Source organism: Anthonomus grandis, chromosome 1, assembly GCF_022605725.1.
Source record: "Anthonomus grandis grandis chromosome 1, icAntGran1.3, whole genome shotgun sequence".
Classification (NCBI taxonomy): domain Eukaryota; kingdom Metazoa; phylum Arthropoda; class Insecta; order Coleoptera; family Curculionidae; genus Anthonomus; species Anthonomus grandis.
The window spans coordinates 8302367-8316705 of NC_065546.1; the positions used below are offsets into that span (position 1 = coordinate 8302367).

General features: G+C 32.3%; 2 protein-coding genes across 2 annotated transcripts in view; both read left to right on the plus strand.

Annotated features, from left to right (window-relative positions):
• The window catches only part of LOC126742333 (ATP-dependent RNA helicase p62-like), a 67358-nt gene that overhangs the window by 39792 nt on the left and 13227 nt on the right, over positions 1-14339 (plus strand). The gene's annotated exons all lie outside the window — the stretch shown is intronic.
• The window catches only part of LOC126742320 (uncharacterized), a 49037-nt gene that overhangs the window by 2444 nt on the left and 32254 nt on the right, over positions 1-14339 (plus strand). The window contains exons 2-3 of the mRNA XM_050448968.1: positions 1607-1812; positions 4107-4376. Coding sequence (XP_050304925.1) covers positions 1607-1812; positions 4107-4376 — 476 coding nt within the window. The remainder of the gene's footprint in view (positions 1-1606; positions 1813-4106; positions 4377-14339) is intronic.

Consider the following 14339-nt stretch of genomic DNA (forward strand, 5'->3'; position numbering starts at 1 on the left):
GAAAATGAAATAAAATTAATATTTTCTTGGCCAAAAGTTTGGAAACAATTACATCTAAATCAAAATCTGCTAAAATTTTGTGTCATATCCCTCAGAATTTATTACTTCTCTACATCTTTGTGGCATAGAATCGACAAGTCTTGCACAGTCTTCACTGGAAATGGCAGCCCACTCAGTTTGCAGTATTTCCCACAGTTGAGCCTTGTTTGAAATCGAATGGTTTCGAATCTTCCTGTCCAAATGATCCCATAAATTCTCTATGGGTTTCAGATCTGGGGACTGTGAAGGCCAATCCATTAAAGCAATGCTCTGTTCATTTAACCAGTTTTTCACAAATTGGGACTTGTGTTTAGGGTCGTTGTCTTGCTGAAACAACCATCTCAATGGCATTTCCTCCTCACCATAAAGCAACATGTTGTTCTTCAATATGTCTTTGTATAGAAAACGGTCCATTATTTCATCAATTTTAACCAGGGGGCCAACACGTGATAGGGAGAAACAACCCTACATCATTACGCTTCCACCACCATGTTTTACCGTAGGCATTTGGTATTTGTGGCTGTACCTTGTACTTTTCGGTCGCCGAACATAACGTCTCCCGTCACTCCCAAATCATTGAAACTTACTTTTGTCACTATAAACAATGCAGTATTCCAATTTTGTTGAGACCAGGTAAGATGATCTCGTGCAAATTTCAAGAGATCCTTCCAAAAAGCCCCACTTCATTTAGCCTTCTTCTCACCGTGCGAGCAGACCCAGAAATCCCCATTTCACTCATTTCTCCAGAAATATCTATAGAAGTTTTCTTTGGGTCGTTCATCGATATTTTTTTCATTACCTTCATAGCCCTTTTGGACAACTTTCTTGGTCTTCCTTGCTTGAGGGCTACCGAAACATTTCCTCTCTCTTCAAATTTTTTAATTATTTTTGAAACAGTGCCTTTTAAAATGTTTAAATTTTTACTTATTTCAATTTGTCTATAACCCTTCTGGTATAGTTCAACTATTTTACTTTTTAAATCACTAGATAAGTATTTACAATTAGGCATGATGCCTGTCTTCACTCAAACAAAATTGTACCCTTAAACAGCTTGTAGTAAACAATTATTATGATTTTATTAAAGGTTTCCATACATTTGGCCACAGAGAAATAACTCCTCTTTTATCAAAACTAATAAACAACCTTCTTTTGCTTTATCTCCATTGGAATTTCTTTATTTGCTGATAAGCTGTTTATTTATATTTTTGAGAGTTTTCTCAATGGGATAAAGTCTGCATTTTTTGAAAAAGTTTCCATACTTTTGGCCACCACTGTATATGGCTATAGTTCTGGATATTGTCTTCACTTACTTATTTTACTTGTCTCAATTTTTTGCAATGTTTATTTTATTTTCCCCTTGTACTATTTTTTATTATTAGTTCATTGTTTATTTTAAATTAGAAATATAATTTATTATATTTCTAATTTAAATATATATTTTATGAAAATATTTTTAGTTTAGAAGGTTAGATGGAGTGGCTATGGTAGCTTTTGACCTGTTCAAGTTTGTCACTCAATGTAGTTTTTTTAAATAAAAAGACATTTATATTATTTATTTTTGAAACAGGTCATTCCATCCAGGCAGAGGTTCTTACAGCAGTGGTCGAGATAATTTTGGTTCAGGAGGAGGAGGAGGTGGCAGGGGTTATGGATCGAGCCGTGGAGGAGGAGGAGGGAATGGAGGTTTTAGGAGCGGCGGCAGTGGACGTGGAGGCGGAGGAGGAAGGGGAGGAAGTGGCGGCCCAAGAAGTGGGGGTGGATTTAGAGGTGGAGGTATTTGGCTTGGAAAAATTATCTATTAATAAATTTAGAAAATCAAATCAAATAAAGCTTTATTTGTCTAAAACACCAAAGTGTTGTTAACAAAGCTTTGGTAAAAAAAATACATATACACTACCGGACAAAAGTGAAGAAACATGTGTGAAAAAGTGTCTTTTGTATTTATTTTTATATTAGTGTATTTGATCATTCATTTTTTATTTTTTTTTAAATATAATTTTGTTTCTAGTCTTCAGTACCTCAATAAAAAAATTAAAAAAAATCCAAGTGACAACTAATATATTTTTTTCTTGTTTTTACAGGGGACAAAAGTGGAGAAACACTATTTTTATTTATTTTTTATACACAATGGATTAGTTAGTTGTACATACAAAGACTAATAATGTGTAGCAAAACCCTTATTTTTTATAACTTCAGCACACCAACTTCGCATAGAGTTCATTAGGCTGTCAATATAATCTGCTGAAATGGAATTCCACTCTTCTTGAAGAGCTGTGAACAAATCATCCTGGTTTCTAAATTTATCTTTATTTTTTTGTCTGATTTTTCGATCTAAATGGTCCCATAGGTTTTCTATCGGGTTTAGATCCGGACTTTGTGCAGGCCATTTCATAAGGGGCACATTGTTGTCTTCAAACCATTTCTTTACTACTTTTGCGGTATGCTTCGGATCCTTATCCTGCTGAAATGACCATCGAAGTGGCATATTTTCTTCTGCGTATGGAAGTATATGATCCTGAAGAATTCTTAAAAATTGAAATCTGTCCATTTTTCCTTCAACTTTTCTTAATGGTCCTACTCCTGATCTGGAAAAGCAACCCCAAACCATGATATTGCCTCCTCCATGTTTCACAGTTGCCCTGGTGTACTTTGAATTAAGTCTAGTATTGGCAGGACCACGAACCCATTTCATTTCATCAAATCCGAATAGGCAGAACTTACTTTCATCAGAAAATAGAACATTTTTCCACTTTTGGGTTGTCCAATCAAGATGTTGCACATTGGAGTCTAGCCAATCTATTCTTTTTAGAAATGAATGGTTTTTTGGCTGGAAGACGGCTATAAAGTCCAAATTCAGTCAACCGACGATGAATAGTACGCACAGATACCGAAACCCCAGGTATTTCGTTATAAATTTCTGAGGTGAGCATAAAGGGATGTTCTGTTGCCAACATTTTTATTTTTCTCTCAATAACTTTATTCGTTTTCCTTGGCCTTCCATACCTTGGACGGGTAGTCACACCATTATATTTTTTAAAAGCAGCAATAGTTTTTGAAACTACGGATCTATTACGATTAATTTGCCTAGCAATTTCACTTTGTTTTACACCAGCTTGAAATTTTGAAACAATTAATTTTCAGAGATCAATACTCAGATCTATTCCGCGAGGCATTTTGCACAAATCGTATATAACAGTTTAACACTCAACATTAAGATCAAACTAATGATAAATAATCACTTTAAATACCAAATAAGATTTGTTTGGAATGTTTATTCACTTTTGTCCGCATAAAATAGCATAAATAATTTTTTTATCAATTGATAAGGTAAATACAAACACGAAGGATGTGTTTTTATGCTGCAATAATAGAGCTAAATATTTTCTACTAAAAATGTAAAATAATATCTTGTATGTTAAGATGTTATTGTTAAATTTGTAAATGTTTCTTTACTTTTGGCCAGTAGTGTATATATTTCTTTTTGAAAACAATCAACAACAGAGACAATCAATCATTAATCTATAACATATCAGTGAAACATCAAAATAAATAAATAATAAATAGCACAACACAAATATACAAGTAAAAAATCAAAACCTAAAATATTTCTATTATTATTGCTTGAACAGTACTTACATTACAAACTCAAACAATAGACATCACATAGTGTATATTAAAACATAACCAAGTTCAAAGATGCTCTGTGAAGTATTCCTCCAACCTAAAAAATGCCTTATGAAGCGGGATTGTTTTGACCTGCTGTCGAAAACTTTTATATGTTTGAATCTTCTGTAATGACAGGGGAAGATGATTAAATATTTTTTTGCTCTTGTAAAAAATTGAATTTTGTGTCAAGCTAGAAGTAGGTATTGGTAAATTTATGTTAAAAGATGACCTGGTATTATTTAAGTTAACAGAGTTAAATACAGAGTAATATTTCTTATACATTAAGCAAGCAGTTTCAAGAATAAAAATTTAAGGGAGAGTCAATATCTTTTTCCTTTACTTTACTTAGATGTTATACATATTAAAAATATTTTCAACTATCTAGTTTTTTTTTTTTATAGACAGGGGTGGAAGTAGATTCGGCGATCGGTTCGATAACAGCGGTCCCGGAAGAGGTCTACGTAGGCCGCACTGGGATATGCAGAATCTTCGACCCTTTAAAAAAGACTTTTATGTTCCCCATCCTGCTGTGGCAAGCAGGTCGAACTATGAAGTCGACGCGTATCGTCGCGCAAAAGAAATTACTGTTGATTGTGTAGCTCCCAACCCTATTCAAAATTTTGAAGAAGCAAATTTTCCCGATTATGTTTTAGCAGAAATCAGAAACCAAGGTAAGAAAATTTAGCTTTGTTTTTATAATTCCTATACATTCTTATGATGTCAATGGAACAAACCGATTTGATTTACTATTATATCATTTATTTATTGCATCAACAACATGAGTGGGAATTATGAGTATATGCATATTAAAAGATCATCAATTGAAAAGAACATTGAGTTTATGACAGAAGAAAAATATATTAAGAGTAAAGAAATAAAATTAAAACCATGGATAACACAGGGACTTTTTGACTATTAGGCAATATGTTAAACTAAAGAGAATAAGTACAATTCAAAATATACAGAGATCGGCTTAGTAACCTAATAAAACTAACAAAAAATAATTATTATGCTGTAAAAACTGAATTATCAAGACAAAACATTAGACAAACATGGAAAATTATAAAAGAGGCAACAAATGAAAAGGAAAAAAGCCTTCAAAATAGCTACAAGGTGATTGATAATGAGGGCAGAACTATAGATAATGATAGAGAGGTGGCAGATGCTAATAATTATTATTTTAGTAATGTAGGTAAAAATATGGCCAAAGAAATAAAAAATACAAAACAAATTAAATTTAAAACAGACAAAAACAATATTGAAAAATCTATGTACCTAAAACCTATCAACAAAAATGAACTTATACTTTAGATAAAATCACTATAAAATAGGCTAATAAGCTCCGGGTAATGATGGTATATCTGTTGAAATCATAAAAAATTAGGTATCATATCTATATCATTGAGCTAATTTTACATTTAATAAATTTAATATTTAAATGTAGTTATTTTTCACAAATTTTTAAATATGGCATTAATACTCCTATACATAAGTCAGGAACCAAAGAGGCCTTAAATAACCATTGACCTATAGTACTAACTAGCAACCTCTCAAAAGTAATAGAGAAGTGCATTAAACTTAGGCTGAATGAATATCTAAATGTAAATAAAATAATATCAGAGCAACAATTTGGGTTTAAACAGAACTTTACCACTGAGGATACAGTTGCCTGTTTAACAAATTATATAGACCAAAGTTTTGTTCGGCGGAGTAAATGTATTGGAGCTTTTCTTGATCTAGGAAAAGTGTTTGACAAATTAGAGCAAATTGGTGTACATGGAATGGTAGTGAAACTTTTTCAGTCTTACCTAGGAAATAAAACTCGAAGTATTAAAATCAACAATTCAATGGCACATACAAGTTGGTTGAATATGGTGTGCCAGAGAGGACAGTGCTCGGCCCTGTACTATTTACAATTTATGTAAATGGATTATTTGGGATAATTAAAAAGGAGCAGGTATAGTTAATATGTTTTGCTGATCACACAGCACTTATGTAACAGGGAAGACTTGGCTAGAAGCAAAAATAAATACCAAAACTGCACTTAAACATATAAAAGCCTGGTTTGATCAGCATAGTTTAACACTGAATGCCAGAAAGTCAGTTTTCCTGAACTTTTCAGTTGGCAAGATAAGTTCATCCCAAGTCACAAAATTATAAGTTTATCAGTACGAATGCCAAGATATTGCTCAGTACCAATGCTTGAAATAATTATTTCTGTTGATGAATACAAGTACCTTGGAGTCATACTGGACTGTAACCTTAAATGGCAGGCACATGTTCAGTATGTATCAAACAATTAATCAGGATATTAATTTACAAGTTTAGTCAGTTGCGCAAGTTTATGAAGTTAAAAACTCTTAAAAATGGTGTATTCTGCTACTGTTCTGTCTATACTTAACTACTGCATCTTGGCATGGGGCGCTTCTTGTCAATATGTGTTAGAGCCATTTATTATTACTCAAAAATACTTACTAAAGATGATTCATAATAAAAATATGATGTACTCTTCAATCCAATTATTTAAAGATGCAGAAGTGTTAACAGTAAACCAGATTGTTATGAAGTCTATAGTTATCTCAAAAACAAAAAAACATCTAAACTTAATCATGGACTCCTAACACGGCAGGTAAACATGGCAGTAGTCCCTAATGCAAGACTTACAAAATGTCAAAGAAACCTTTTAAATACAGTGCCGCAGATTTTTAATATATTACCAAATGAATTAAAAATTGCTCCTTGTAAAAATATGTAAAATAAATTAAACAATTGGTTGATTGTTAATAATATTGTATTTAATGTATAAACATATTTGTTGATGGTTCTATTGTATTATAATCATCAAAGTGATACATTTTGTAAAAAAATTATATGTAGCATATAGGTTATAAAATTTTTTTATAATATTGTAAAAAATAGATATACAGGGTGTCCGAGTTCATGTGGGAAATCTCTCGGATTCAGGTAGAACATCGAAAAATAATACCGAACGTTCCTATAAAAAAATTCCTAGAGGCCTTCTTTACGAAGATACAGCCTCCTAAAGGACGCTGCTGGAAATTGGTTTTTCATAAATTACTTTTAAACTACCCGGTAGAATTTAATAAAAATTTTAGGTAATGTGAACACTGTTAGGGACCTCTTAAAATGACATCCTTAAAATACATTTACCTTGTTTACTTTACCAGGGGCGGACTAGGTTGTACACTTTAATCCGTATATTTTTAACTCCCTGTATGTTAAAGTCTAAAAAAAATAAATTTGGATACCTTGAACCCTAGGCTAAAAAAAAGGTACTCTTGTTCATTATCGATAAAATGAACCGTTTTGGAGAAAAAAAAAAAATAAACGAGCCAATGCTTTTTTTTATTTTTTTTTTAAATTAGATACAGTAGCGGCCAAAAGTAGAGAAACTTTTGATTATTTAAAAAAAAATATTGATAGATTACTTTTTAAAAATATATTTTATTGTTTTAGGTGGAACACAAATACAACATAAAAAATAAATAACTAGTGTATAAGAAAATTATTTATAAACCCACAAAAATTTTTTTTTTATTTTTTAAGCGGTCAAAAGTAGAGAAACTTAAGCAAAATATTACAAATACTTAAAATAAACCTAATATTTGGTAGCAAAACCTTTGTTTTTAATAACTTCTGCACATCTTCTGGGCATCGACTCCAACAATTTTACAATTTTTTCTTCTGGTATTTCCTGCCAGGCCTGCGATAATGCGCAAAACAGTTCTTCTTTGTTTTTAAATTTTTCGGGATATTTACGCCTAACATCTAACTCCAATTGTTCCCATAGGTTTTCAATGGGATTTAAGTCGGGGCTTTGTGGAGGCCAGGCTAAAACGTTGAGCTGTTCCTCCGCAAAAAAATCTTTAACAATTTTAGCTGTATGTTTAGGATCATTATCCTGTTGAAATTTCCAAATTAGTGGAAGGTTTTCTTCGGCGTAAGGTATCATATGATTCTTGAGGATCTGTAAATATTGATATCTGTCCATAATACCCTCAACTTTTATTAGCGGACCTAGTCCATGCCCAGAAAAAGAACCCCATACCATGACATTACCTCCACCATGTTTTATGGTTGGCCTAGTGTATTTAGGATTGAATCTTTGATGTGGGGGACGCCTTACATACTTTATTCCATCCGACCCAAATAAATTAAATTTACTTTCATCGGACCAAAGTATGTTTTTCCATTGGTTATAAGTCCAAGTGGAATGTTCTCTAGCAAATTTTAAACGAGCATGCCGATTTTTCTTGGAAATGAATGGTTTCTTTGCCGGTCGTCTGGCTTGGAGGTTTCCTTCGCCTAAGCGTCTTCTTATGGAACGGATGGATAGTGAAATGGAAGGGTTTCCTTTCTTAATATCCACGGCAGTAAAGAAAGGATTTTTTTGGGAACATCTTCTTATTACTTTATCATCTGAAGGAGTAGTCTTTCGCGGCCTTCCGGTCTTAGGTTTAATTAAAGAACCTCCACGTTCTTTGTACATCTTGATTTGTTTAGATATAACACTTTTATTAAGCTTTAAATCAATTGCAATTTGATTTTGTTTCAATCCATCTTGATATTTTTTTATAATTAGTTCTTTTAACTGAACTGACAAATGAATACCTCGTGGCATCTTACTCGACTAATACTAACACACGACTAAAATATTATTCTCTTTATTCAAAAACTGTTTGTTTAGGAATGATCGGAAAAAAAGTTTCTCTACTTATGGCCGCAAAAAAATGAAAAATATTTTGGTATTTTCGTCATGTGTTAAAGAATGTTTATTTTTATATCATTATAAGTAACTTAAGGTACCCAATGATTTAGTGATGAAATTAAAACTTTTTATTTAACCTATTAATTAATTTTTTAAAAAATTAAAAGTTTCTCTACATTTGGCCGCTACTGTAAGTACGCTAGTTATTTAAAGAACAGAGAAATTCCGTTGTAAGTCATTTAATTTAGAATAATACATGTTCCTAAAAATACAGTGGTGTCCTAAAAATACTTTTATAAAATAATTTAAAAAAAACCTATGATGAGTGTATGCTTTTAAATTAGAAAAAACAACTTACAAAAAAATTCCAAAAACCAAATATGTAAACAAAAGTTAAATTCTTCAATACGAGCAATAAACAATTAATTATTAAAAACTTCATAAGTAGGTTCGACGTGGGCTCCGTGAACTCTAACACATTCGCGGGCACGACGAATCGAGGACTGCGGCACTCGCCACAAGATTGTTTTTTATATTATCACAATGAAATGTAATTCTTTGGAGCAGTTCTTCCCGAGTATCGACTGGGGTGGAATACACCAAGGTTTTGAGGTGACCCCATAGATAAAAATCAAATGGCGTTAGATCGGGAGACCGAGGAGGCCAAGCAACAGGTCCTCCTCTACCTATACAACGGTTTTCAAAAGTATTATTTAAGTGGTGTCTTACAGCAAGGCTAAAATGGGGTGGGGCTCCATCATGCATAAAATACATATCTCGGCGGGTTGCAAGGGGCAAATCTTCTTATAAATCTGGAAGATTCTTCTGGAGGAACTCCAAATAAAGTTCTCCGTTTAAACGTGGTGGCAGTTCAAATGGCCCAATCAAAAAATTGCCAATAATTCCTGCCCAGATATTTATTGATTGGAATTGATGTTGATGATGAGAAATAATAGTATCACGGGGATTTTCATCAGCCCATACATGCGAGTTATGTAAGTTTTCAATTCCATTTTTGGTAAACTCTGCTTTATCCGTAAAAGAATCGTGCTGATAAAGTTAGAGTTATTTCGCTGCTGATCTAACAGCCAGTTTGCGAAGTGTATTCTAGGAGCAAAGTCTCTGGGCAGTAGTTCATGCACTTTTTGTAAGTGATATGTGTACAACAGTTGTTCTTGAAGTACCATATGTACAATTGTTTTGGTCGAATGAAGCTGAGCGGCTAATTTTCGAGTACTCGTTGTAGGAGTGTCAGCTACAGCGTCTAAAATATTTTCGGTAATTCTGCAGTTTAGCGGCTTTTGTTAAAACTAACGAAAAATGGTCGGGTTTTTTGCAAAATGGGTGGATTTGGATATATATTTTTCACTAAGAGTGGCGGGAAGCCAAATTTTATCACGAAGAGGGTGTTATCGCGTAACGTCACTAAATCACTCACTATGCGACATGAATAGAATAACGTCATTAGAATAACCCTGTATTCGATTAGTTTTGACAACAAATAGGTTACAACTAAGGTGAGGTTAGGTGTGGTGTTGCCAGTTCTGTCGTCTACTGCGTTTTGTCACTCTGCAGCTTCAGCCTTGTCCCCTGTGTGGCTGACTCATGAGTGCCTACTCTAAAGTGGCGAATTCACTCTATATTTTTTAGTCACGTGAAATGTTAGGTATTATGCGTAAAATAAATTCACAAAAACTGTTTTTACCTTTTCTTGGTGGGTTGTCGACTCTGGGAGTATGTGTGCAGTGTTTTGGTTTGTTCCGTTTCTCTATCACCGCGAGGGGAACATAAGGCGCTGCGCACAGACCATAGATATACCCAACCCAACTCAATCCAACCCAACCCAGCTCAACGCAACCCAAACCAACCCAACCCAATCCAAACCAAACCAACCCAACCCAACCCAACTCAACCCAAGCCAAACCAACCTCACAACGGGGAGCTTACCCTCCCCGTTGGGTGTTGATGGAATGGGATGGGATTCAAATACAGAGTGAATTCTCCACTTTAGAGAAAGCCAGACTGGAGACAAGGCTTTAGCTGCAGAGTGACAAAACGCAACAAAACTGGCAACACCACACCTAACCTCAACTCAGTTGTCACCTATTTGTTGACAAAACTAATGGTATACAAGGTTAATCTAATGATTAATCGCGTCCTATAGTGAGTGATTTAGTGCGTGATAACACCCTCTTCGTGATAAAATAAAAAATAAAAAAAATTAATAAATAACAAATAAAAAAATGTGATTGGCTTGCCGCCACTCTTAGTGAAAAATATATATCGAAATCTACCTACTTTGCAAAAAACCCGACCATTTTTCGTTAGTTTTGACAAAAGCCGCTAAACTGCAGAATTACCATATTTTCTTCCAATTGCACTGTACGTGCTGTTCTCCTCCGACAACCATTATTCTTTTTTTTTTCAAAACATCCTAAAATTGCCTTAAGGAAATTTAATAGTATTACCTCATTAAGTGGAAAACAGAAACCTACCAGTTTCCCTTAGACGTTGATCAACACGTTGAAATGTTTTCTGATCCGGAATAATGCGATTGGGAAATCTTTCTTCGTACAATCTTTTTGCTTCCAATGCATTGCAAGACGCCAGACCATACATAAGATGCATATCTGCATACTCAATAAAAGTAAACTCCATATTTTGACGTAATTTAAATTAAAAGTTTCCAAAAAATACAAAAATTAAAAAAAATATCAAATAAAGGATGAATATGTTGACAAAGATTAGGTTTAAATGATAGGTATTTGCTAAATTTGGAGTATAGCAACGTTTGTAACAATAATGCGTTCAAAAATGCAAAAATTCCGATAAATAAGTTAGGTACAATACAATTGGTTTACATTATTTTTTTAGTTTTTTTTTATGTTTAGTTTTTATCTTAAGAATAACAAAAAAGAAATAAACGTATAATAAATAAGAAATATTTTGTAAAAGTATTTTTTACGACACCACTGTATTTTTAGGAACATGTATTTTTTTAAAATTAAATGACTTACATCGAAATTTTCTGGTCTAAATCGGATTATCCCGAAATCCCGAAAAAAATCCCGAACCTTACTTCATTTTCCGAAAATTCAAAATATGAATGAATCTGCTAACCAAATTAGGTTTGGGGCCAGATTTGATGACAAAAAATAAAAATTTAAATGCAAAACATGAAAAACATTTTTTTATTTAACGTACGAAACTCAAAACAAATATAAATGATTTCCAAAAATTTTAATAAACTTTCTTAAAAAAATAACATCTTATAAATGACTTATCATAGCAAAAATTAACAAAAAAACAATTCATTAATTAATATAATATGATCGTAACACAACCTAAAACTAATTTTTATCTGACGTCTAGAAAAACATGAACAAAAAAATATAAATTCAAAACAAAAACAAAATTAAATTATTCAACTTATAACTAAAAAAAGACACATCTTATCAGAAATTAACAAAACAAAAACTATTAACCTACTGTTTTTTAAGACTTATTCTTATTAATAAAGTTAGTCTAATGTCCTTTATTACTTTCAAAATATGATCGTAGCACCACCAAGGCATCTAAACTAGAATCGGCCAATGTAGACCTTAGCTTAGTCGCAAAAGCTCCTGCTGATGAAAAGGATCTTTTTGCTTCAATGCTTGTTGGTGGAATACTCAACATGCTTTCATAGCATGCTTGCAAATGTAGCCCACGAAGCCCTCCACTTTCAAATAGGTACATTTCCTGCTTTACCGTGTCTAACAAAGTATTTGCGCTTCCTTTTTTAGGCGGAGATATTTTCGATTGGAGGATCGACTCTTCTAGTGCCTCTTTTAAAGATTTTTTTGGATTTGGATCTGTTTTAACAAAATTTGATAGTGGCACATTATCTTCTTTTTCGCTGTCGTCATCGTTATCGCTATCAATATTTATGGTAGATGGAATTTTTTTTTTCAAATTCTTCGTCATCTTTGTAATAAACTGAGCTGCTGTGATATTATAATCTGGAGGTTTGAAAAAGCAATTTTTATATCTTTATTAAGGAGAATCCTGTCCATATTCTGGAAGTTCTTTAGGGCACAAGAAGAGGTCAAAAAAAGTCTTATTTATCCAGAAGTTTCCTATTTATTGGCTACCAGTTTCGTGACTTCCACATGTCACATCATCAGGCCAAAGACTAAAGTAAAAAAGAAGACATTACAACTTTAAAATATAATAGAAAATACAACGTTTTTTCTGGCGATACAAATTATGTTAGGTACTTACAATTATAAAACGAGATTTGTCAACATCATAAAATTAAAACACATAGAAACACAATGGACATTTATATTAGTGTACGTGGAAAACACAAATATAATAAAAACTTTTAAAAAAAATTACGTCCACATTAATATAAACAAATAAAACCCAAGATCAACACTGTACTATACGTGTATGTAGGTGTATATAATTTTCAATGTTAAAATCGTAAAAAAACGGACGCCACATTAATTTATTCAAACAAACAATATCATTAACGACATCTATCTATTTACAAACCAATCATCAATTCGTGTATATAGGTTACTTACAGTACTATATATCTCATAGATATAAATTGCCTAGGCGCGCGATAGATAGCTCTACGGCTGTAGATCGTTTATAAATAATTAATAGTCAAATAAAGTTTTAATTAGGTTATTTCTCCCATGTGAACTTGTATATTTAAGGAATTGTGATGGTCTTTCTTAAGTGATCTTTGAATTACTAAGTACTCTAAGTTGTTCAAAAGGCGATTATCCTGTAAACGATGAATTATTTTTAAATTACGATTAAAATCTGTACAATGTCCAGTTTTAATTATATGTTTAGCAAAAAGAGATTCCGAATTGTGTTGTCTGATACATCTATTATGCTCTGCAAATCTGCTCTTAAAAATTCGTTTTGTTCTTCCGATGTAATAATGTCCACAATCACAGGAAAGTTTATATACACCCTTGCACGCTAAAATATCATCTTTATCTTTATTATTTAAAAAGAGATTACACAATGTCTTCTGAGATTTAAAAGCAACTTTGATATTGTGTGAAGTTAAAAGTTTTTGTATTTTATAGGAAACAGGGCCATTAAATGTAAGAGTAACGAATTTTATAGGGTTTTGATCCCGGTCATCATTCTTCTGAAACGTGTTTAAATATACATTATGAGTTGAGTTACGTAATAGTTTTTTATTTTTAATTTTATCGATAACTGTTGAGGAAAAACCATGTTTTGTGGCAATTTGCTTAGTAATATTCAACTCCTTTTCTCTATGTTCCGATGTCATTGGGATATCTATGGCTCTATTTACGTAACTGTTTAATGCAGCAATTTTATGACTAGTGGGGTGAAAAGATTCGTTATGTATTATTACCCCAGTATGGCTCGGTTTCCTATAAATCTCAAAATCATGCCTATTGTTAAAGTTGGTTATAGTTAGGTCTAAGAAATTAATTTTATTATTAGCTTAAATTTCTAGTGTAAATTTAATATTATTGTGTATGTTGTTTATGTTTGACAAAAAACTATCAAGATCTTTTAGATTTTAACATTGAAAATTATATACACCTACACGTGTTGATCTTGGGTTTTATTTGTTTATATTAATGTGGACGTAATTTTTTTAAAAAGTTCTTATTATATTTGTGTTGTCCATGCACACTAATATAAATGTCCATTGTGTTTCTATGTGTTTTAATTTTATGATGTTGACAAATCCCGTTTTATAATTGTAAGTACCTAACATAATTTGTATCGCCAGAAAAAACGTTGTATTTTCTATTATATTTTAAAGTTGTAATGTCTTCTTTTTACTTTAGTCTTTGGCCTGATGATGTGACATGTGGAAGTCACGAAACTGGTTGCCAATAGATAGGAATTTTCTGGA